Source organism: Chionomys nivalis, chromosome 16 (assembly GCF_950005125.1).
Source record: "Chionomys nivalis chromosome 16, mChiNiv1.1, whole genome shotgun sequence".
In the NCBI taxonomy this organism is placed as follows: Eukaryota; Metazoa; Chordata; class Mammalia; order Rodentia; family Cricetidae; genus Chionomys; species Chionomys nivalis.
This window is the reverse complement of record NC_080101.1, coordinates 27,267,998-27,293,210: the sequence shown is the minus strand read 5'-3', so window position 1 is coordinate 27,293,210 and position 25,213 is coordinate 27,267,998. Positions and strand designations below refer to the sequence as shown.

The window sequence follows — 25,213 nt, the reverse complement described above, 5'->3', positions numbered from 1 at the left end:
CCCTAAAAATAAGATAGAACACATATTCACATAGCATTTACATTGTATGAAGAGAGTATTTATTGGTTATATGCAAATGCTGTACCATTTTATAAAAGATGGCTGAGCATTGATGGACTAAGGTGTTCACGTAGGGTCCTGGAGCCAATTGGCTGAAGGCAGTGAGGGACAGCTATATTCCATGATACTGACTAGCATGAAAGAGAATCAAAGGATTGCAAAATTTCAGAATGGGGTTACAATGTTTCTAGGAGGAAATTTGAAGGAGGAAGTAATTCTGCTCTAAAAAGAATTCAAAGTGAACCTTTACTTCCTCACAGAAGCTAAGGCTTCACTTACTTGGGAAGATGGAGGCCATTTCAGAGACTTGTCTCATGGTGTTTTCTATCAGTATGCATTCTGGTCTGCAACAGTCATTCTTGGTTGTCAACTTGGCAACATCTGGGATGAACTAAAACCCAAGCAGCTGGGTACACCCATGAGGGAGAGGGATTTTTCTTATTAAATGATTTGAGGAAGGAAGGTAGACCTTTAATCTGAACCACACCTGGTAGCACGCTATATAAAGGACATGAAAGAAGGAATTGTTCACCCTTTGCCTGCTTGCCCTTGCTCCCGATTCATTGGTATTAGAGCCTACTTCTTTGGGATTCCAGTGTATACTGAAGACCAGCTGATACAGCCAGTTTTGTGGACTGAACAGCTACTAGATTCTTGGACTTTTTCTTGGGAGATAACCAGTGTTGGATTAGCTGGACCACAGCCTGTAAGCCACCCTAAGAAATCCCTTTTCGTATACATACGGATTCATTCTGTCGGAACCAGAGTAATACAGATGTTGTTAGAGCGGCGACTCTCGGTCTTCCTAACACTGCGACCCTTAATACCCTTCATGCTGTGGTGACCCCAAACATAAAAATTGTTTTCATTGCTACGTTAAGATGTAAATATCTGTATTTTCCAATGGTGTTTGGTGACACTGTGAAAGGGTTGTGGAACCCCCAAGGGGGTCATGACCCACAGGTTGAGAACCACTGTTTTAGAGTAAAGAAGTATAAGCTTCTGGAATAGGCTTTCCGACTTGCTGACACCTATAGTTACTGAAGACTCCCCGGTAGTATTGGAGCATCTTGAAAGCCATGGTTAGAAATATTTGAAAGGTTTACTGTGTGGAATAAAGAATTTAGTGACTCTCTATATAAAACTTTTTGACAATTTGTGGAAAAATAAGAAAAATGATGCTAATGGTTGTATCCAGCATTTCTGGATAAATTGACAACAGATAAGAATGCATTTATGGATAAAATTAAGCAACTTCTAGTGCCTCAAGAAACAGTGGTAAAGGGAAAGGACAAGCCCAGTAAAATGATTGACTGGCTCCAGATGTGTCTAAAGGTTTCCACGTGTGCCCTGGAAGAGAATCTTCTCTCTAGTAGCCAGAGAGCTCAAGTTGCAGAAAACCAGACCTAAGCCCCCATTATTAGGTTGGATGAATTATAACAAAAATTTAAATCCCAGCGTCAGAGGCTGCCAGTGGTTAAGGTGGGGGACTTATTGGTAAGCTGGGATCCTTAGACTTGGAATGAGATGTGTGAGTGGACCCTACTAAGGCTGCAGACTTTGAGCTCTCGGATTCCCACCCTTAGCAGAGGGTGTATCTTCTGAGGAAATCAATACTTCGTTGCTGCTAAGCCAGAAGTAACCTTCCCTGAAGGAGACTCCAGCAAGAGAATACCAATATCCATCCCTCAGGGCCCTCTAATAGTCTCTAGACCTACAACCAGACTTAATTTCAAGGAGAAATCTGGGAAATATGTATGAGAGCGGATTTTCAAGGGTATAAGATAACAGGGAAAGAATATAAAACTAGATCAGGCTGAGGCTATTGATATGGGTCCTCAGATTGGAGACTCTGTTTAATATGGAAGCTTGCATAATAAAAGGAAAGGTGTCAAATGGTTGGCTGAAGCATTTACCAAAAGATGGCCTACTGGAAGGAGTTGAAGATGCCTGATATCCCTTGACTTAGTGTTGATGAAAGGATTTTAAGGCTCAGGGAGATTCCAGTGCTGGAGTAGCTGTGCTGTGAAAGCCTACTCCTCTACAGTGGGAAGGCCAGAAGACACGCCCTTTATGAATCCTGTAAGACGCTATCCACAGCTCTCAACTTCAAAGGAATAAGCTGTACCCTGGATTCACAAAGTTTTTTTTATAATTTTACAGAATAAAGAAAGCCATAAATCAAAGCAACTTTAAATATTTTGGTGGAGCTAGGCATGGTAGCATATTTAATAGCACTGAGGAGGCAGAGGCAGGCAGAGCTCTGTGAGTTTGAGACCAACCTGCTCTTTATAATGAGTTTCAGGACATCCAGGGCTATGTAGAGAGATCTTGTCTCAAAAACTCTTGGGTCTAGCCGGGCGGTGGTGGCGCACGCCTTTAATCCCAGCACTCGGGAGGCAGAGACAGGCGGATCTCTGTGAGTTCGAGACCAGCCTGGTCTACAAGAGCTAGTTCCAGGACAGGCTCCAAAACCACAGAGAAACCCTGTCTCAAAAAAAAAAACAAAAACAAACAAAAACAAACAAACAAAAAAAAAAAACAACTCTTGGGTCTATAGAATAGTTCCTCCATTTTATTGTGCCTGCCTCTGTGGAGTACCCACCAACGTATTTTATTTCGTTTGACATTCTTAGCTGTTGGACTGGCGGAAGCTAGTGTTCTGCTAAGTCAATAGCTTCTAAGAGGCTTTTAATTATGCTCACAAGTGTTAGCTGATGTAGAGTGGGGCAAGACATGACTGTTCCAGAAGCTAAAACTAGCTCAAGACAAATTAACTAGCCCCAGAACCTACAAAATTCCAATCTCTCCACAGCAATGAAATTCCATTTGTTCTATCAGTCTCTGCAGACACAGAAACTCCTTCCAGAATTTTTTTTGTTCACAGCCAGACACAGCTTCCATTGGGGAGTTTTCATTCACAGTGCAAAGTGGTGAGAGTGGTAGCAACACATTTAAAGAGCTTCCCTCGTGCCAGACCTTAGGGTTGGAGACGCTGCTGCTCAATCGGATGAATTAAATGCAGTGGGTTTATTTGGGCCCCAGGGTAGCAGGGGCCAGGTGTCAGCACTGAATCACTAAAGGCAAAATGATAGCAGTTACTGAAATGGGCAAGAGAAGCAAAGAAATCTTTACAGTAGCCTGACCCATAATGGGCAGCACAGGCAAAGTGATTTTTATGGTGATAAGACTCATATGAACTCATGGTACAAGATAATCAATCATGGTGATTCTAGGCATGAAAGATAAGGAGCCTACTACATTTTTGTTTGATCTGTATAAGCAGAAAAAAAATATTAAACAAATGAAAAAAAAAACTACATTCAATCATGGCAAGAAAAAATCTCAGCCAATGAACTAATTTCCAGACTTGAACCAGTTTGCAGACCCAGAACAAAGTGGCTAAGATGGCAGAGATGGAGGTTCTGCACGGGCTCGACAACATGGACTTCTACTCTCCAGGCTGACCTGCCTACAACTGTTGCTGAGTGCCAGATCTGCCAACACAAAGCCCCAGATAGGGCGCCCTTCCCCAGGGTGACCAGTCAGCTACCTGGTGGCAGGTTGACTATGTTGGACCACTTCCCTCTATGGAAAGGACAATGCTTTGACCTTACTAGAGTAGATATTATTCTGGTTATGGATTTGCCTTTCCTGCATGTAATGCTTCTGCCAAAACCACTATCCTTGGATTTACAGGATGGCTTATCCACCATCATGGTATTGTTTCTGACCAAGGAACTCACTTCACAGCCAGAGAAGTGTGACAGTGGTTCCATGTTCATGGAATCCACTGGCTTTCTCATGTTCCCACCATCATAAGCAGCTGGCCTGTTAGAAGGATGGATGGACTTTTGAAGACACAGTTACAGTGCCAGTTAAGTGGCAGCAGCATGGAGTGCTGGGGCAGGGCTCTCCAGAAGGCAGTGTATTCTTTGAATCAGTGTCCAGTATATGGTATGAGTTCTTCCTGAGTTAGGATTTATGGGTTCAGAGATCAGTGCTAGAAAGGGGAGCATTTCTAGCCCCACTAGAACATTTTTGCTTCCTGTTCCCATGACCTTCAGTTTTGCCAGCCTAAAAGTTTTGGTTCCAGAATGGGGAGCACTCCTGACAGGAGCCACAACAAACATTCCATTGAACTGGAAGCTCAGATTTCTCCCTGGTCACTCTGAGCTTCTGATACCCTTAAGCCAACAGGTTAAGATAAAGGAACAGTGTCAGGAGGGGTGATCGACCAGAATACCAAGGGGAAATTGGATTGCTTCTCCACATGGAGGTGAGGAAGATTATGCCTGGAGTGCAGGAGATTTTTTAGGGTGTCTCTTGGTCCTGCCATGTCCTGTGATTGAAGTTAATGGGAACTACAATAACCTAACCCAGAAAGGATGACAAAGAGCACAGACCCATCAGGAAAAGAGACCTACCTGCTGAGTTCTTACTGTTGGAGAACCCAGAATGGGTAGTAGATGAAGGTAGCTGTGAGCACCAGCTAAGGCTATTTAGCCAGTTACAGAAATGAGGACTACAATCGACGTGAGTTAAGAATGTAATTATATAGATATTTGTGTTTTCTTTCCTTAATTTCTTTATCATGCAATATGACATCAATTGAGAGAATATCAGTGATTATCATAATTAAGTTTTGAGATACTAAAAGAATATTCAAGGGACATTGCCACCTATTCTAAAATCTATAATGTGTTTGCAGCTGTATGTGGGAGAGTTATGTAATGTTAGGTGTAATTGTGACCTGTCTCAGCATATATGCACTTGCGGTTGTAGGTGAGATAGCTGTATCGTGTTAGGCATAATTATAAGCTGGTTTTCATTTGTAAATGAAATATGTCGTGAGAAGACATGATTGTGTGACAGGTTTGACAAGGGGTGGATGGGCTTGTCATGGCTAGTCTTGGCTGCCAACTTGACTACATCGAGAATTAACTATAACCCAAGCAGCTGGATACACCGGTGAGGCATTTTTCTTAATGAAATTTTTTTGAAGTGTGAAGACCCACCTTTAATCCAGATCTTTTGAGGTGGGAAGATCCACCTTTAACCTGAGCCACACCTGGTGGCAGCCTACATAAAGGACATGGAAGAAGGAACTGCTTACCCTTTTTCCGCTTACCCTCATTCTCAATTCACTAGTATTCATGCCCACTTATTTGGGATTCCAGTGTATACTGAAGATCAACTAACCCAGTCAGCCTCCTGCTCTTGACTCTTGGACTTTCTACTGGGAAACAGCCATTATTGGACTATTGAACTATAGTCTGTAGGCCACTTTAATAAATTGGCTTCATATATATATATATATATATATATATATATATATATATATGTGTGTGTGTGTGTGTGTGTGTGTGTGTGTGTGTGTGTGTGTGTGTGTTGTGTGTGTGTGTATGGTCTGCCAGTTCTAGTCCTCTAAAGAGCCCTGACTAATCCCAAAAACCAAAAGCTTTTGAAGTCTATAGTTGTTACTATCTCTGTGTGTTCTTGTATCCAAAAATGGTTAATTGTGATCTTGTGATCTTTTCATGGACCCTGTAAATATTTTTGAACCCAGAACTATGTTTCCTCTGAGGTGTGAGCAAGTTCTCACCAGAACCTGCTCCATCTTCCTGAAGGGAGCAGATGCTTGCCACCTTCAGGTTACTACCTAACATTCCTAACGGCTACTTCTCCTGTGTTGGTTAAAGTAGTGGTGGTATGTTGTGCAGGGTCTGAGGGGTGGGTTCCTTGCAGTTACCACTCCTCCATACTGCCATGAGAACCAGGTGTAACTAGTGTGAGGCGTTCACTTCAAACCCTTAGCCTGTATTCTGCTGGCAACATTTATTTTCTAAAAACCCAGCGAAGTAGCACAAGCTGGTCCTGTGCTATTGTTGTGTTTATGTCTCATGCATTTGATGAACATTTACTCTAGTGAAACCAACCTGAAAGTGAAGCAGTCCATTTCAGTTACCTGTGAGATGGAGGACAACCTGAAGCTGCTGTCTGCCTTTGATGGTGAGTCGGGAAATGAGTGGGCTGCCCACCCAAACGTTCATCACCAGAGGACTAAATAAAGAATGGTACATCCATGCAGGAATTCTATACAGCTCATTTTAAACAATATGCAAAGTGATAGATAGTCCTTGACGTGGAAGAAAACTTACACAACATAATAGGAGAAAATTATAGATTACAAAAGCCAGCATGTACACATAATGTTAAACATATTTGGGGTGGGACTGGAGAGATGGCTCAGCCCTTCCAGAAGTCCTAAGTTCAGTTCCCCGCAACCACATGGTGTTTCACAACCATCCATAATGAGATCTGGTGCCCTCTTCTGGCCTGAAGGCATATATGCAGGCAGAACACTGTATGCATAATAAATAAACCTTAAAAACAAACAAACAAAAGATGCTTTGGGGAAACATGCACAGAATAGAAAGCTTACAGGATGTAATTCAAAGGCTAATAGCCTTTTCTCTAAACAATAAGTAGACTACAATGTTTTCCAAAAGCCTTTAATCCCAGCCCTCTGGAGACAGAGGCCAACAATCTCTGAGTTTAGAGCCAGCCTGGCCTACATAATGAGTTCCAGGCTAGACAGGGATACGTAGTAAGGTCTCAAAAACGTTTCTTGGTCATTTTAGCATGTTATAAATATTTACAAAGGAGATCCAGCAAGATGGCTCAGAGAATAAAGGCACCTGCTCCCAAGCCTGGACCCAGATGGTGGAAGGAGAGAGCGGCTCCCACATGCTGTCCTCTGGTCTCCACACACGCACCATTGCATACATCCCCCCCCCACGTCAAAGTAGATAAATAAAGCCAATAAACATTTTAAAATATTTACAAAGGATATGTTTATTAATCAGGAAGAAGTCAACTATTTCTATTTTGAGAAAAAATAGTGGTTCCCTTTAGAGTAATATTTTCATTTCTTCAGCTTCACTGATACTGACTGACCTGGCAGTACTAATATTGATCAAGTACCCTGTGGTGGTTTCTCTGGGTGCTCTATAGCAATACAGATTTGTTGTTTTGTTGGGTTAGTGCCCTGAAATATTTTTGTGCTTTCTAAAGGAATTGAGTGCAGGAGGGGGAGTAGCTGAGAAAAAATGAATAAAAAAATATGTAGTTGTGTTATATGTTGTCCTGCTTTTCTGCTGAGCATTCCACCAAGGTTACAGAGCTAGCACCCTTCCTACTTTCCTTATCTGCAGGAGAAGTTCGCTGTGAGCCCCCCAATAACAAGCTGGACAAGTTTTCCGGAATCCTGACCTATCTGGGGTACAGCTACTTCCTGGACCATGACAAGCTTCTGCTCCGGGGCTGCATCATCAGGAACACAGACTGGTGTTACGGTTTGGTGATTTATACTGGTATGCTTCCTGCAGCTAGAGCCAGACCCCACCCGTTAGAGCCTGCTCACCACCAAGTTATGATTCGGATATAATATTCAAACATGTATCAGAAGAGTAGCTTAGTGCTGGGTTGATGCTAGGCTAACAAGTGCCTGGAAAAGAAGTTGAGGGGGAAAGTGACTTTGTTCCAGGCAATGTGCTTTAAACATATCAGCTCCTTCTTTCTTAGAGAACAGCTTTGTGTTTCAACACCATAAGGCATTCATGGGTTTTCCCAACCATACATGGACACAGGAGAGGGTGTTCATATAGAGAAAGTATAACAGAATTAGCATGTGAACGTAAGATTACACAGAGATTATGCCCATAAAAAGGGAATATAGACAGTGTTCATTATGCAAAATAATAGAAAATATATCATGGAGACTTCATAGAAGAGAAAAGCACCATGTTACTGGCCTGTATTGAGATGTCATTTAGAATCACGACCCACAATATGTAGTGAGAGATTTTCTTGGTTCATGGCATGGCTGGGAAAGAGCCTCTGCGCCACTCTGCACCCTTAGTGGCAACAGACACTGATAGTTTTGTTCCTGTTTTATCCCCGTGATAAACTATCTTAGGTTAACTCTTTAGGATGAAAGACTTAATTTTTGCTCAGTTTCCTAGGTGTTAGTCCATGGTTGCTTGACCCTATAGCATGGGACTGTAGCAAGGCCAAATGTCACAGTGAGAATACATGCTCGACACAGCTGCTCATGTCCTGCTAGCGGAGATGCAGACCAGCGCTAGGAGGGGCCTTCAGGACCGTGCCCTTCAAGTTTCTACTACCTCAATAGCGCCATCTGTTGGATACCAAGCTTTCAACAAATGCGCTCTTAGGACATAATTGAAATGTAGGCTTTAACACAACCATAACCACAGTAGGAAGAATCAAGAAAGATTTAGCGTACAGAATATTAATAAACTTGGATTTCTGGAGGTCTTTTCTAGATCATCCACTCTTAAACATGAGACTTAGTTCTCCTTCTGTGGAAAATAAGACAAACACCTTCTGGAGAAGGTGAAGAATCCAAGGAAGCCCTGATAGAACTTGTTTTTGGTTCTTGATATGGAATGGCAGCTTCTAAGCTGCTCAGTTTCCACCTCAAATGATGTAAAGTAGACCTCCTTCCTTCACTGCATCAGCAGCTATGCACACATAGGAAAACCGCTCCTAGATAGTCCATTTGTTCAGCGGCAGGTTTCCCCCAAAGCCATAGTAACGATAGTGATGCATTTGGGGGAGCTCTGTGCGGGGTCTCGTGGTGCAGACCTGCGTCACTGTTGTGTGTACGGTGCTGCCACCATCTCTCCCTTCCTCTTGAAAGCCAGTCTTTCCGCAGTCCTTGGGAGATGTGATCCCTCCACTGCCTCGAACTCTCAGAGACCCAACCCTGTGGAGGACAGAATGCTTCAGCTCATGCTCTGTGCTCCTGGTGTTTGCCCACAAACCAGAAAACCCAGCTACCCCACATGAGCACATCTGTGGCACCCCTGCATTAGAACACATGTAAGACGGTAGTCAGAGGACAAAAGGCCGGAGAAATCCCTACTTACACTTCCTTCCTAAACCCCCTTTTGAATATTTTCTCTCACGCTGCTACCAATGTCTCTGACCAGTAGTTTGTAAGTCAGGTCCATGCCATTCAAGGCTCCTTTGCTCACTGTGAGGAAAAAGGAACATGGCATCTATGTTTCTCAGCCACAGAGAAGTCTCAGCTCCCAAGTTTCTACCCCAGAAAGAAATCGCTGTCATCACCACTTCCTTTCTTCCGTTCTCAGGAACTTTGAATGTAGCCTGACTCAGCAACGGGTTTCCTCAAAAGAAAGCAGAGTGTCTCCTACCAGAAAATTCCTTCCCTTAGCTAAATAAGCCAGGTGGGGACAAGAACACCCAGGTGTCTCCTGTTCTGACTTAGGGAGAATCCAGACAGGAGGAGCTGGTAAGAGAGGAGTAAGTGCAGACACTCAGTAAGGAAACACATTCCTTTCTGTGTATCGCTGATTGGATTTACATAAGAGCTTAGAATAAGTGAACATAAAGGCATACGTCAACACGATTTGAAGCTCTGAGTATATTCAGTGATTCTAAGATATGGAATTCTCCCTGTTTTGCTTAGGGCCAGACACCAAATTAATGCAGAACAGCGGAAGGTCCACCTTCAAACGAACACACATAGACCACCTCATGAATGTCCTTGTGGTCTGGGTGAGTGAAACACTTTCACCTGTGTCTTTGCATAGACATATGTCCACAGCAGTAGCTGGCACTTTCAAATCAGAATGTAGTTGTTTGAAGTCATGAGAAGTTTGATGACCCCACAAGCTAAGGTGTGAGCCAGGAAAGAACAGACTCAATGTACACAGTATGATCTAAGTTATGCCTTCTATTCAAGACAATGACAATTGAGAAACTGTTGCTTTTGGTAATGGGACCAGAGCGAATCTAGGACCCTGCTTTAGAAGTAAAGATGCTTTCTCATGTCAGTTTTGATCATTACTTTACTAACCTATCACATAGACTAATGGTACACCTTATTTAAACTGGACGTTTTAAAGCCATATTCCTCAAAGGAGTCTTAAGGCTGCTGCAGAGGCAGGAGAAGATCTGGTAGCGTTTGCTCTGGCCTTACCTGAGTTCCTGCTTCAAGTAGAGTAACTTCTCATTATGCTGTTTTATAACATTTCAATTGGAAGAATAGAGCTTCTTCTGCTAAAATAAATAAATAAATAAATAAATAAATAAATAAATAAATAGATCACTAATAAAGAGATCATGAGAAAGGGAAATATACCACATTTTCCTTATTCATTCTTCGATCGAGGGGCATTTAGGCTGTTTCCAGGTTCTGCTATGAACATAGCTGAGCACATGTCCTTGTGGCACGATTGAGCATCCTTTGGATATATACCCAAAAGTGGTATTGCTGGGTCTTGAGGAAGGCTGTTTCCTAATTTTCAGAGAAATCACCACACTGACTTCCAAAGGGGTTGTACCAATTTGCATTCCCACTAGCATTGCAGAAGTGTTCCCTTTACCCCACAACCTCTCCAGCATAAGTTGTCATCAGTGTTTTTGATTCTTATAGGTGTAAGATGGAATCTCAGAGCTGTTTTGATTTGCATTTCTCTGATGACTAAGAATGTTGAACATTTCCTTAAGTGTCTTTCAGCCATTTTAGATTCCTCTGTTGAGAGTTCTCTGTTTGAGAGTTCTCCATTTTTTTTATTGGATTATATGTTCTTTTGGTGTCCAATTTCTTGAGTTCTTTGTATATTTTAGAGATCAGACCTCTGTCCTTTGTGGGGTTAGTGAAGATCTTTTCCCATCCTTAGGCTGTTGTTTTGTCTTGTTGACTGTGTCCTTTGCTTTACAGAAGCTTTTCAGTTTCAGGAGGTCCCATTTATTAATTGTTTCTCTCAGTGTCTGTGTTGCTAGGGTTATGTTAGGAAGTGGTCTTCTGTGTTCAAGTGTATTTCCCACTTTCTCTTCTATAAGGTTCAGTGTGGCTGGCTTTATGTTGAGGTCTTTGATAAATTTGGACTTGAGTTTTGTGCATGGTGATAGATAGGGGTCTATTTTCATTCTTTTGCATGTTGATTTCCAGTTATACCAGCACCACTTGTTAAATATGTTTTCTTTTTTCCATTTAATATTTTTTGCTTCTTTGTCAAAAATCACATGTTCGAAGATGTGTAGATTGATATCCGGATCTTCTATTCAGTTCTATTGGTCCTCCTGCCTGTTCTTATGCCAATACCAGGGTGTTTTCAGTACTGTAGCTCTGTAGTAGAGTTTGAAGTCAGGGATTGTGATGCCTCCAGAAGTTCTTTTATTGTACAGGGTTGTTTTGGCTATCCTGGTTTTTTGCTTTTCCACATGAAGTGGAGTACTGTTCTTTCAAGGTCTTTAAAGAATTTTGCTGGGATTTTGACAGGCATTGCATTGAATCTGTAGATTGCTTTTGGTAAGATTGCCATTTTTACTATGTTAATTCTGCCTACCCAAGAGCATGGGAGATCTTTCCACTTTCTGATATATTCTTCAATTTCTTTCTTCAAAGATTTAAAGTTCTTGTAATACAAGTCTTCTACTTGTTTGGTTAGAGTTACTCCGAGATATTTTATGCTATTTGTGGCTATTGTGAAAGGTGTTGATTCTCTGATTTCTTCCTCGACCCTTTTATCATCTGTGTACAGGAGGGCTACTGATTATTTTGAGTTAATCTTGTGTTCTGCTACATTACTGAAAGTGTTTATGAGTTGTAGAAGTTCCTTGGTAGAATTTTTGGGATCGTTTATGTAAACTAGCATATCATCAGCAAACAGTGAGAGTTTGACTTCTTCTTTTCCAATTTGTATCCCCTTGATTTCCTTTTGGTGTCTTATTGCTCTAGCTAGGACCTCAAGCACTATATTGAATAGATATGGAGAGAATAGACAACCTTGTCTTGTTCCTGATTTCAGTAGAATCGCTGGGAGTTTCTCTCCATTCAGTTTGATGTTAGCTGTTGACTTGCTGTATATTGCCTTTATTATGTTTAGGTATGTTCCTTGTATCCCTGCTCTCTCCAAGACCTTTATCATGAAAGGATGTTATATTTTGTGAAAACGCTTTTCAGCATCTAATGAGATGATCATGTGGTTTTTATTTTTCAGCTTGTTTATATGGTGAATTACATTGACAGATTTTTGTATGTTGAACCATCCCTGTATCTGTGGGAAGAAGCCGACTTGATCATGGTGGATGGTGGTTCTGATGTGTTTTTGGATTTGATTTGCTAGTATTTTATTTAGTATTTTTGCATCAATGTTCATGAGTGAGATTGGTCTTTAATTCTCTTTCTTAGTAATATCTTTCTGTAGTTTGGGTATCAAGGTAAGTGTAGCCTCATAAAAAGGGTTTGGCAATGTTCCTTCTGTTTTCATTATGTGGAATAATTTGAGGAGTATTGGTATTAGTTCTTCTTTGAAAGTCTTGTAGAATTCTGAGCTGAAACCATCTGGTCCTGGGCTTTCTTTTGGTTGGGAGACTTTTGATGACTGTTTCTATTTCTTCAGCAGTTATAGGTCTGCTTAATTTGCTTACCTGGTCTTGATTTAATTTTGGTAAGTGATATTTATCCAGAAACTTGTCCATTTCCTTTAAGTTTTCCAATTTTGTGAGGTACAGGTGTTCGAAATATGACATGATGATTCTCTGTATTTCCTCCATGTCTGTTGTTATGTCCCCTTTTCATTTCTGATTTTGTTAATTTGGATATTCTCTCTCTGCCTTTTGATTAGTTTGAATAAAGGTTTGTCCATTTTGTTGATTTTCTCGAAGAACCAGTTCTTTGTCTCATTGATTCTTTTTATTGTTTTCTTTGTTTCTATTTTGTTGATTTTAGCTCTCAATTTGATTATTTCTTGCTGTCTAGTTCTCATAGTTGAGTTTGCTTCTTTTTGTTCTAAAGTTTTTAAATGTTCTGTTAATTCACTAGTGTGGCATTTTTCCAATTCTTTATGTGGGTGTTTAGTGCTATGAACTTTCCTCTTAACACTGCTTTTATTGTGTCCCATAAATTTGGGTATGTTGTATGGTCATTTTCATTGAATTTTAGGAAGTCTTTAATTTCTCCCTTTATTTCTTCCTTGACTCATTGATAATTCAGGTGAGCATTCTTTAATTTCCATGTGTTTGTGAATTTTTTGGAATTAGTATTGTTGACTTCTAGTTTTAAACCATGTGATCTGATAAGGTACATTGGGTTATTCCAGTTTTTTGTATGTGTTGAGGTTTGTTTTGTTACCAAGGATGTGGTCAGTTTTTGAGAAGGTTCCATGAGGTGCTGAGAAGAAGGTATATTCTTTTCTGTTTGGATGGAATATTTTATAGATGTCTGTTAAGTCCATTTGAGTCATAATATCTGTTAGTTCTCTTATTTCTCTGTTCATTTTTTGTCTGATTGACCTGTCCAGTGAGAAGGGAGTGTTGAAGTCTCCCACTATTAGTGTGTGGGGTTTAATGTATGATTTAAGCTTTAGAAGTGTTTTGTTTACATATGAGGGTGCCAGTGTATTTGGGGCATAGATGTTCAATATTGAAATTTCCTCTTGATGGATTTTTCCTGTCACAGTTCTAGTTACCCCGTTGGTTACTCTGTATTCCTTGAAATAGCTCAGCACTCCTGTGCTTTGCTCTGATCCCTTGGAGTTTGCTGTCTCAGGCCTACTTTGGCCTAGGTTGTCAGCTTTGCCCTGTTTCTGTAAATACTGGTCTGGATCCCCTCCTGCAGAAGTCCCTGGAGTTGGACCTGGAAAGGTTTCTGATTCTGGCCTACTTCCTTGGATGTCCAGGCTCAGGTGTGCCTAGACTGGCAGAGGACCTTCTTACTCCCTCCGAAGTTCCAGAATCATGCAAGGGACCCGCAGAGGTTCCAGGTCCCTGCCTATTCCCTTTGATGTCCCAGACCAATGCCTGGACCCACAGAGGACCTGGCTCAGGCCTACTCCCGTCTGAGGTCCCGGACTCATGCCTGGCCCCACAGAGATCTCTGGCTCCTGCCTATTCCCTTGGAGATCCCAGGTTCTCTCACGCCCAGACTGGCAGAGGTCCTGGCTCAAGCCTAGTTCCTGGGAGGTCCTAGGCTCATGCCCAGTCCCACCGGAGTCCTGGTTTAGGTCTACTCCCTTGAAGGTCCCAGATTCATGTCCAGACCCTCAGAAGACTCTGGCTCTGGCTCACTCGCTCAGCAGTTACTCCCCTGTATCTGTTCCAGTGGAGATTGCTGACTCTGGATTTGGTTGCTGACTCAATCCTGATCAGCCAGTGTCCTGGGACTGGATAGAAATTAGCTTTATTATTTAAATAACGTCTTTGCATAACTGAGCTGTTCTGGTGGTATCTACAGTTAATTTCTTTTCATTTTGTTTTTATTGTACTGCTAGAACTGAAAAGCATCTTGAATGCCTTTTCTTTGTATAGACTTCTCATCAATGTCTGAATTATAAACTGCCTTTTTAATGAGAAGTTTCTCTAGGGCGAAGGCTGTGGCTCAGTGGTGGAGTACTCACATCGTATGTTTAAGGCTCTGGGTCCCCAGCACTGCAACAAATGGAAATAAGGAAAGCTTAAGATCACAGTTCCTTCCCACAGTCCTTTAGATGCAGTGCATACAGCTCTAAAAACTAGCAAGGCTTGTTGACTATTGAGAGTGGCCGCAAGCACCCACATCAGACAGCTCACAACTCCCTGTAAGTCTAGCTTCAGGGGATTTGATGCCCTCTTTTGACATCCACAGACACATGTGCATGTGTGCATGCACACACAAACACACATACATGCACACACACAAATAAGTATTTTTCAAAAAAGTTATGAAATTGTTTAGAACAAAGGGTACAAATAGAGGAGAAAGAGATGAGAAAGGTGGGTGTCAGAAACAGGAGGGAAATGTGTCCAACACACAGCACATGCGTGCATGAAAACTTAAAGTGTATAAATAAATAAATTTAGTATTAAGAGATTGCAGATTGCTGGACGGTGGTGATATACATCTTTATTTTTTTTTTGTTTGTTTGTTTGTTTTTTTGGTTTTTCGAGACAGGGTTTCTCTGTGGCTTTGGAGCCTGTCCTGGAACTAGCTCTGTAGACCAGGCTGGTCTCGAACTCACAGAGATCTGCCTGCCTCTGCCTCCCGAGTGCTGGGATTAAAGGCGTGCACTGCCACCGCCCGGCTGTGATATACATCTTTAATCCCAGCTCTCGGGAGGCAAAGGCAGATGAATCTCTGTGAGTTCAAGGTCAGCCTGGTCTACGTAGTGAGTTCCAGAGAACTCAGAGAAACCCTGTCTCAAAAAAATAAAAAATTAAAAAAAGAAAGAAAAAAGAAAAAGAAAGAGGTCAATCATGTGTGAAGAGCTTAAAAAGAATGGAACCAAGGATTGTGAGTTGAGAGCCGCCCGAGCTCATAGTGAATTCCAGGACAGCAGAGCTGCACAGCAAGACCATATCTCAAGAGGAGAGGGTACAGGGAAAGAGGAGGAGAAATATGGATGAGGAAATCATGAAAAGGAGAAAGAGAAACAGGAAAAGGAGAAGACTGAATTTCCAGAGAGGAATCAGGAATCGGCAGCAGCGGAACCATGTCAGCGTCTATGGCAGTCTGTGCAGAAATTACTTGCAGTCTTTAGTCCAACAATCAGATAAATAGTGAAATACAAATACAAAGTTTGGAGGCTGGAGAGATGGCTCAGTGGCTAAGAGCATTGGCTGCTTTTCTAGAGGATCCAGGTTCATTTCCCAGCACCCATGCGGCAGCTCATAGCCATCTATAACTTCCCTCCCAGGGGATATAATGACCTCCACTGGCTTCTACTGAACAAGACGTGTACATAGCACACATACACATAAAATAAAAATTAAAAAATGAAGTGTAAAGAAGTATCTATATGTATCTTTGACCATCATGGAACTGTAAATAAAATTATTTTAGGGGATTAGGGAGCTACACTGAGATCCCATTTCACCTCAGTCAGAATGACTGTCATCATGAAAAAAAATAGCAAGGACATCACGAAAAAAGAATTCTTATGCTCTACTGATAAAAATATAATTAGTACAACCATTATGAAAAAGCATATGTGGAGGTTTCAGAAACACTGAAAGAGGATTTCCTGCTTGCTGCAGCTGTACCATTCCTGAATATAAACCTGAAGGAATCAAAGTCAGCATTCAGTTGCCAGCATGCCAAGACTTGGATTCTTTCCCATCACTGCCCTCGAGGAGCTGTAGTTCAGTAGGCCCATGGTCTACCTTCAGCTTTACCAGATTCTGAACTGCCTGCAAGATCTCCATCTTTCTTACTCTTACTGCTGCCAAAGCCACACAACTCAGTGTGTTACTGTGACAGCCCCCCCAACTCAGTGTGTTACTGTGACAGCCCCCCACAACTCAGTGTGTTACTGTGACAGCCCCCCCAACTCAGTGTGTTACTGTGACAGCCCCTTCCCCACACAACTCAGTGTGTTACAGTGACAGCCCCCCCAACTCAGTGTGTTACTGTGACAGCCCCCCACAACTCAGTGTGTTACTGTGACAGCCCCCCCAACTCAGTGTGTTACTGTGACAGCCCCCCACAACTCAGTGTGTTACTGTGACAGCCCCCCCAACTCAGTGTGTTACTGTGACAGCCCCTTCCCCACACAACTCAGTGTGTTACTGTGACAGCCCCTCCCCCACATCACTGCTGGCGTGATTAAGGACTTGAACTCCTGTGCTCTTTCGAACCTGTTTCTTCCTTCAGATCTAAGTGACTTGCGGTAGACTATTCTCCCACTGTGACTCCCAAGCTCCTCATCTGTCAGGAGTTTCCATCAATATCAGACAACATGTAGGACAGTCGGCACAGCTCCTGCTAGCACTTGTTGCCGTCTAGTTGTTACCCCTCCCTTCAGACCCCCACGGAAGGCTCATGCTGGGCTTCCTTCTTTGCCCTTGCCACTCGAGGGTCTCCCTGTCTCCAAGGTAACACACCGCAGTAGAGCTAAGCCTCTAGAAGGTAGGTGAAGAAGCACAGCCTTAGATGGATGTTCATTTCATTCATACTTTGCATTTCTGTTTTGTTTTCTGCACAGATTTTCCTGGTTTTAGGTGCGATGTGCCTCTTGCTATCCGTTGGACATGGCATTTGGGAGAGCAACAAAGGTTACTTCTTCCAGGCGTTTCTCCCATGGCAACAGTTCATAGCTTCATCAGCTACAAGTTCTGCCCTCGTTTTCTGGTCCTACTTCATAGTCCTCAACACCATGGTTCCCATTTCACTCTATGTCAGGTAAGCATCTGGTGGTTGTGTTCAAGGGCAGGGTGACTTTATACTTCCTGTTTTAATAACAACTAGAGTGTGATCTAATAGGAAATATGAATTACCATCTTTCTTTTTTAAAGATGAGTGCTTGCTATGTTGTCCAAGCCAACTTCAAACTTCAGATCCTCCTGCCTCAGCCTCAGTACTGGGAGTGTGGACATGTTCCACTATTCCTAGCTCACTTTGTAGTCTTTATCTCTTTCCTTTCCACAGGCTTCGTGTATAAAGCACTCTGAGGAGTATCTAGAAACTGGCTAGAATACTGCTTGCTATTATATGATTTATATAAAAGAATAATTATCGGTACCCTCAGGTAACCTGTAAGTGACTATGCAAACCCATGAAACAGTTGGTATTGCCTAACTACGCCAGACAGCCTTTCCTTACCGATGAGTTAGGCCCCAAACATTCACTCTCATGTCCGTTGTGTAGAACTCAGAATACATTTTTCCATTTAAAAAGAAAAGAGAGAGTGTGTGGGAAACAGGTATGGTAGTTTAAAGAATGGCCCCCACAGGCTCATAAACTTGAATGCTTAATAGGATTAGGAGGTGTGGCCTTGTTAGAGGAAGTGTGTCACTGGGGTGGGCTTTGAGGTCTCAAAAGTCCATGCCAGCACCGTCTGAATCAAGATGTAAAGCTCTCAGCCCCATGGCCATGCCTGCCTGCCTGCCTCCATGCTCCCCGTTATGATGATAATGGACTAACCCTCTGAAACTGTAAGCAAGCCCCCAATTAAATGATTTGTCTTTAATATGTGTTGTCTTGGTCACAATGTCTCTTCAAAAAAATAGAAAGTGACTAAGATAATAGGTATATTGACTTATATTGAGTTCCAAATATAAGTTGTATAAGTTTTCTTTTTTAAAATTTATAACTTTTTGTCATTTATTATTATGACTTAAAGTTTTCTAAATTTTCATAATGTTTCTCTGGCTTTCATTGGAGAGTGTTTTAACAATGCCTGTTTAACCTCTAATTTTATTAATTTGAGATTTTTTTCCTTTTCCTTTAATGTGGCTATGTGTTTGTAAATTTTATTTATCTCTTCAAAGAACGAATTGTGTGTGTGTGCGTGCATGTGTGTGTGTGTGTGCGCGTGTGCATGCGTGCATGTGTGTGTGTGCGCGCATACGTGTGTGTGCGTGTGCGTGTGTGTGTGTGGTCTGTCCATGTCCTCTTTTCCAAGTCTCCTAAAATCTGACCTCTGATATCCCACCCAGAAAGTATTCTCCATAACTGAGTTACCTTGTTTTTTGTTTGGTTTTTTTTTTTTTTTTTTTTTTTTGGTTTTTTTCGAGACAGGGTTTCTCTGTGGTTTTGGAGCCTGTCCTGGAACTCGCTCTTGTAGACCAGGCTGGTCTCGAACTCACAGAGATCCGCCTGCCTCTGCCTCCCAAGTGCTGGGATTAAAGGCGTGCGCCACCACCGCCCGGCACTGAGTTACCTTTTTAAATAAACGTTTCTGACTACCAGTATGTGCCAAGTCCTCTACTAGGTACTAGGGATAGAAATCTGAGTGATAAGACATTTCTTTCTTTCTTTCTTTCTTTCTTTCTTTCTTTCTTTCTTTCCTTCTTCCTTCTTTTAGAGAAGCTTGCTCGGAGCTGTGGAAACCATACATAATTGTGGTACAATACAAAAATTCTCTTATAAAATATGCATGAGTATTATAAACACTTTAAGAAGGAATATATTAGTTCTGCCCAGGGATACTTACAACAGTTTACAGGAAAGGTAATCCTCAAACTATATTTGGGCAGTCCACAGGTGCAAGATGTGGATATTTTCTCAAAGTTGGACCAGATGTTAGATCTAAAAGAACATAAATTACAAGCAAAAGAATTTGGATTTTATCCTATAAGCAGCAAAGAACCAACCAAGACCTAAGAAATAATGTAAATTATTAATATAATTATATATAACCATATAATATTAAGTATGTAATAAAATATCATAATTGGCATATTAATTATATGACATGTATGTATTATATAATATGTTATATTATTATAATAAATTCTCCCTGTACATGACACAATCTTTCCAGCTCTAAATACTTTTAGAAGGTCTGAAAATGGGAGCTGGAGAGGTAGTTCAGTGGTTAAGATCTCCCCTTGCTCTTGTAAAGATTCTAGGGTCGGTTCCTGGCACCTACATGATAGTTCACAAAGATTTGTATTTCCAGTTTTATGGGATCTGTTGCTTTCTTCTGGACTCTGAGGATACCAGGCACACATGGTGCACACACATACATACAGGCAAAGCACTAATATACAATAAGACATTTTTTTAGGATGGTCTAAAAATAAACTACAGCAAGAAGCAGATAAGGGAGAAAAAGTAAAGAACACACCATGACCAAGTTGGTTCACCTTGAGATACAAAGATCAATAAATGTAACACAGCATATAAACAGACTTGACAGAGGTCACTCAGTCATCTCAGTAGATGCAGAGGAAATTGGAGGTGCATTTGTACACAGGAGACCCAAGCGGAAGCCTGCACCCTGGCCACTTTTCCAGCATCTTGACTCAGTTGAGGATGGCTTAAATGGGAGGATCTCCTTCAGCCCAAGGACCCCAGACACGAGGGCACATTGACCTCAGTGGTTTGATTCACTAGACCTAAGCAAGATAAGGAAATAGCGATCCTAATTTCAGAGCCACTCCCAAGAACTCTCTTTTAGGAACGGTGTTGGGTATTGAGCCCTTCATCTTCTAATGTTATGTTTTCAAAACAGATGGGGAGAGAAAGGAAAGATTTATTCATGAAGGAAGATTGGACTGAACATTTAGCCTCTCCTATTAACTTTGCTATATTCTTGAATAAATAAATTTTCTATTAATTATTGAAAGAAAAGAAAAAGATTTGAGAAAGCTCAGTATCCCTTCGTAGTAAAACCCTGAATAAAATAGGGAAAGAAGGAAAATACCTCAGCATGATGAAAACTGTGTATAACAAACCCAAAACCATAATTGTAGCAAGTGTGAGACACTGGCAGCATTTCCTCTAAAATACAGAATGAAGCAAGGATGCCCATCCTCTCCACTGATTTTTTTGCATGTGTATGTGTATACCGTGTGCATTCATGTGTGTATATGCATGTGTGTGTATATGGGAGAGGGCTGCTTATGCACGTGTGTGGAAACCAAAGCTTAGTACCAGGAGTCTTCCTCAGTCACTCTCTACCATTCATTGAGATGGATCTCTTATTGAACCACCTCAGCTGAACTGAGAACTCCCTGACACAGGCTGGTCTAGCTAGCCTCCTCGCTCTGGGGGTGGCCTGTCTTCACCATTCAAGTACTAGAATTGCAGGCAGGTCACCAAACCCATAGCCCCAATCCTTAGGATCGCACAGCATATGTTGTATCATTAAACTCTCATCCTAGCCCTTCACTCTTGTGCAATATAGTCTTTGAAGTCTTAGATAGAGCGAGACAGGGAAGAGAAATAAAAGAAAAACAATTAGGAAAGGGAGTTAAATGATCCTTATTTGCAGATGACATGATCGTATAAAGACACTGAAACTTTCATCTTAAAAGCCTTATATCTAATTTAAAAAGCAGTTATTAAAGTATCAGGATACAAAACCAATACACAACTAATTAGTAGCTTCTCTATATGCTGATAATAAAGTTTTCAAGTAAGGAACTGGAGGGAGGGGTTCTCAGTCATAGGCGCTCCAAAAAACAAAACGCCTAGACATAAACCTATCTAAGGAGGAAAGACTTCCACAATGAGAACGTTTGAACCCTGAATAGATGAGTGGAAGAAGACACTAGAAGAAGGAAAGTCCTCCTGTGCTCCTGGATTGGCAGAATTCATATTGTGAAATTATTAGTTTTATAGATTTAACACAATTGCCACCAGATTCCACTGACATTCTTTATGACTCTAGGGAAAAAAAATCTTTAATGTGGAAGTTTGAAAGACTTTGGGTAGGCAGACAATCCTACACAGGAAGACAGAAACTAAAGAAAACCAATGCTGGAGTGTCACAGTATCTGACCTCACTGTAGAGCTACGGTAACACAAGTAGCATGGCACTAGCACAAACAGATACGGTGGCTCATGCAGTAGGACAGGAGACCTAAAATCAGTACCTTAATAAGTGAGTCACAACATACATTGGAGAAATAATAGCCTCTTCAAAATTGTGGAAATCATTATAGTAAGCAAAATAAGCCAAACTCGGACAATCACTGCATGTTTTCTCACACGTGGAACCTAGATTTGAATTTGTCTGTGTGTGCGTGTATGTGTAGGGGAAAAGAGATCTTAGGGGAGAAGCAGAAAGAGGGTAAGGAAGTATATTTGACATGAAAACAGAAGGTGAACAGTTCAAGGAGGTGAAGGGACTAGGGAGAGGGTTAAGAGTTCAGAAGCTGGTGGGGTGGGGTGAACAAGAACAAGATATGAAAACGCTGTAGTGAATCCCATTACTTGTTACATACTCAAAAGTTTTTAGTCAGGGTCTTACCATGTGGCCCTTGCTGGCCTGGAACTCACTGTGTAGACCAGGCTGGCCTCAAACTCACAGAAATCTGCCTGCCTCTGCCTCCCGAGAACTGGGATTTAAAGTACGTGCCACCACGCCTGGATATATGCTCACTTAAAACTGATACGTTGACCTGTGTGAGAATCAGTGTTATAGAGAGATCATTTGGAGAGACAGAGAGAGCACAGTGGATGAACCCATAAAACCACCTCTGATTTGTACAGCTTTTTCCTTTTTCCTGAAACAAGAATATCTGAATGCTGCAAGTTTTCCTCCCTTTCCAACTTGACCACAGTAATAATCTTTTTCATTATACCAACATAACCTTTTGTAAGTTAACTGTTACTCCAAAGGTATTTTTAATTGACCTTTTCTGGATACATTTCAGAAGATGAGTGGGAAGCAAGGTATGTCTCAGACAAATTAATCATCTATAACAGGGTCCTGGTGAGAAAACCTTGCATAATAGTATGAGTTGTAATGGACCGACTAGTGTGGAAAGGTCCGTATGAAGGTAGACCCAGGGAAGAGACTCTTTCCACGTGCAGACCCTCCTCTGTCGTGGACCTATAAGAAGGAAACCAAAATAATACATTTGCTTGTCCTGCTCTGACCAGGACCATTTCCCTTCTTTCTCCTTAGTGTTGAAATAATAAGACTGGGCAACAGTTACTATATCAACTGGGATCGACAGATGTTTTATGCACCAAAGAACATCCCAGCACAGGCTCGCACTACCACTCTCAATGAAGAACTTGGCCAAGTTAAATATGTGTTCTCTGACAAGACAGGAACTCTGACGGAGAATGTGATGGTCTTCAACAAATGCTCTATCAATGGGAAGACCTATGGTATGTGCGCATTCCACTCTCCCTGAGTCAAATATAACTAAATCTACAAAGTCTCTGAATTATATTTGCCTTCTATTCTTACAACCCTTTATTAACTAAGCTGGGAGAGGGAAAGGTGATCTTCCCCGGGGAGGAGCACACCAGTGAGCTGTCCAGTGCCCAGTAGCCCAAAAAACACATATACAAGTAACATTGTATGAACTCAGGTTACGTTTAGGACTATATCAACTACATATATGCGTGTAATAACAATTAGTGAAAAAGAGACCATGAATTTGAAGGAAAATGGGAAGGGTTATATAGGAATATCTAGAAGGGGGAAGAGAAGGAGGAATAATATAACTAGATTATAATCTCACAGAAACACATTTACTTAGCACCTACTTGATACAATCTATTGTTTTGTGCATTAAGAAGACCAAGATTTACAAGATTTAGTCCCTGTTCTCAAGGGGTTCCCGATATCTTGAAAAATAATATGCTCTGTTATTTTAATTCAAAATCAGATGGAAATTGTAAAAGAGTAGAAATTTTTTATTTAAAAAATTAAGTTTTTGAGTTTATTCTCTAGTATAGCAACCAACCACAGTTAACAACAATGTCTTGTATGATTCAAGCTCATTGTCTAAAATAAAAGAAAAAACCCTAAATGAAGGAAGAAAGAAAAGAAAATTGTGGATGATGTGCACGAATGTCATCCAGGCTGTCCCCTGGCCTCTGCACACGAGTGTACATATGCATGGATACACAAAAAATTAGTGAAGCAAAGCCTTCTTCTAAATTACCCAGTAATCCCCTTTCTAGAGATCCTCTGAAAGTGGGAAAAATATTAAAACAGGCATTTGCAAATATTCATTGCAGCACGAATATTGCTCAAAACGTGGAGATGCCCATACACTCATCAACAGACGAGTGGAGATTTTAAAGTTGTCCATAAATATATGTAGTTGATTCGATCATGAACAATGATGAGTTTGGTACCTGGTACAATCCAGGTTCTAAATCTGAGGTACAGTGTGTTGAGTCAGTGAGCCCGACACAAAAGGACAAACGCTGTATGGTTCTCCTTAGGAGAGAATACATGACGGGAAAATTCACTGAAAGAAAAGAAGAAGAAGGCAGAAATGAGGAGGGGTGGGAGGTTCTGTTTGAAGAACGAAGTGTTGAGGGCTGGGAATGCAGTGGTAGATAACTGCCTCAGAGTCAGGAGGCTCTGGGCGTGATCCTCAGTGCTGCCAAGAAGAGGGAGGAAAGAAGGGAGAAAGAAAGAAAGAGAAAGGAAAGAAGGAAGGAAGGCAGAAAGGCAGGAAGGCAGGAAGGGAGGGAGGGAGGGAGGGAGGGAGGGAGGGAGGGAGGGAGGGAGGGAGCAAGGAAGGAAGGAAGGAAGGAAGGAAGGAAGGAAGGAAGGAAGGAAGGAAGGAAGGACTGCAAATAGATGGTAATGATAATTGTATAACACTGTGGATGTAATTAATACTGCTGAACCTTAACTTAAAAACAGCTAAATGGCAGGTTTATAGCACACACAAAAAGCCTCCTTTAAACCCTTCACTAAATCTATTCTCTGTATGCTTGTCAATAGGTTATTCCTATGACGCCAATGGACACCATGTGCCCGTATCTCCGGTGAGTAATCACAGCTTCTGTGACATACGTGTGGGAGGCGAAGGGAGTATCTTTACACAGCTCAGTCTCTACTCCCAAGATAATGAGCCTTTAGAGCCTAAAATGTTAAAAATGTCTATACATGGCCTATTTTTATTTGAGAAATTTTTGTGAAAATAGTTTTGTTGGTTTTGGCTTGCTGTGTTTGCTTCACCTCTCCTCCTTCTCTCCATCCCTCTCTCTCAACAGAATCTATGTAGATCAGTTCCTCAAAACAATCCATGGTCATTGTCTTAGTTCTGTGTTGTGAAGAGATACCATGTCCAAGGCAATGCTTTTCAGAGAGCATTAAGTGGAGCTTGCTCAGTTTTCGAGGGCTGGTCTGTGATCACTAAGGCAGGAGGCAGACAGGCACTGTGCTGGGGCAGTGGCTCCAGCTTTACACCCTGATGTTCAAGAAGTGGACAGAGGGAGAGACACCGGGACAGACATGGCCTTTCGAAGCCTCAGAGCCCAACCCAGCAGCACATCTACTCCAATAAGGACACACTTTCTAATCCTTCCAAACAGTTCAACTGGGTGCCAAGCGTGCAAATAATTGAGCCTATGGGAGCCTTCTCATTCAAACCACCACGTTCCACTCCCTGGCCCCCATAGGCTTGTAGCCACATCATAATAAAAGATGCATTTAGTACATCTTCAAAGGTCCCCACAGTCTCAAAACAGTTTCAAAGCCCAAAGTCTTTTCTTAGACTCAAGACATTCTCTTTACTGTGAAATCAAAAAGTATCCTTCCAACCTCGAGTGCCCTAGAAGCTACATTACCATTGCAGAAGGGAGGGAGCGGTGTGCAGAAACACTGGCCCTAAAAGTGGCTGGCTCTTCCTGGTTGTCAGCTCAACTGCATCTGGAACTAAAGTCCAAGGTGCCGGGCACACCTGTGGG

At 41.7% G+C, this 25,213-nt stretch overlaps 1 protein-coding gene across 1 annotated transcript in view; it reads left to right on the top strand.

Annotated features, from left to right (window-relative positions):
* LOC130888270 (phospholipid-transporting ATPase FetA) overlaps nucleotides 1–25,213 on the top strand; it is a 76,635-nt gene that overhangs the window by 29,237 nt on the left and 22,185 nt on the right. Inside the window, exons 9-14 of the mRNA XM_057791191.1 lie at nucleotides 5,990–6,072; nucleotides 7,278–7,436; nucleotides 9,581–9,669; nucleotides 17,079–17,275; nucleotides 22,455–22,663; nucleotides 24,246–24,289. Coding sequence (XP_057647174.1) covers nucleotides 5,990–6,072; nucleotides 7,278–7,436; nucleotides 9,581–9,669; nucleotides 17,079–17,275; nucleotides 22,455–22,663; nucleotides 24,246–24,289 — 781 coding nt within the window. The remainder of the gene's footprint in view (nucleotides 1–5,989; nucleotides 6,073–7,277; nucleotides 7,437–9,580; nucleotides 9,670–17,078; nucleotides 17,276–22,454; nucleotides 22,664–24,245; nucleotides 24,290–25,213) is intronic.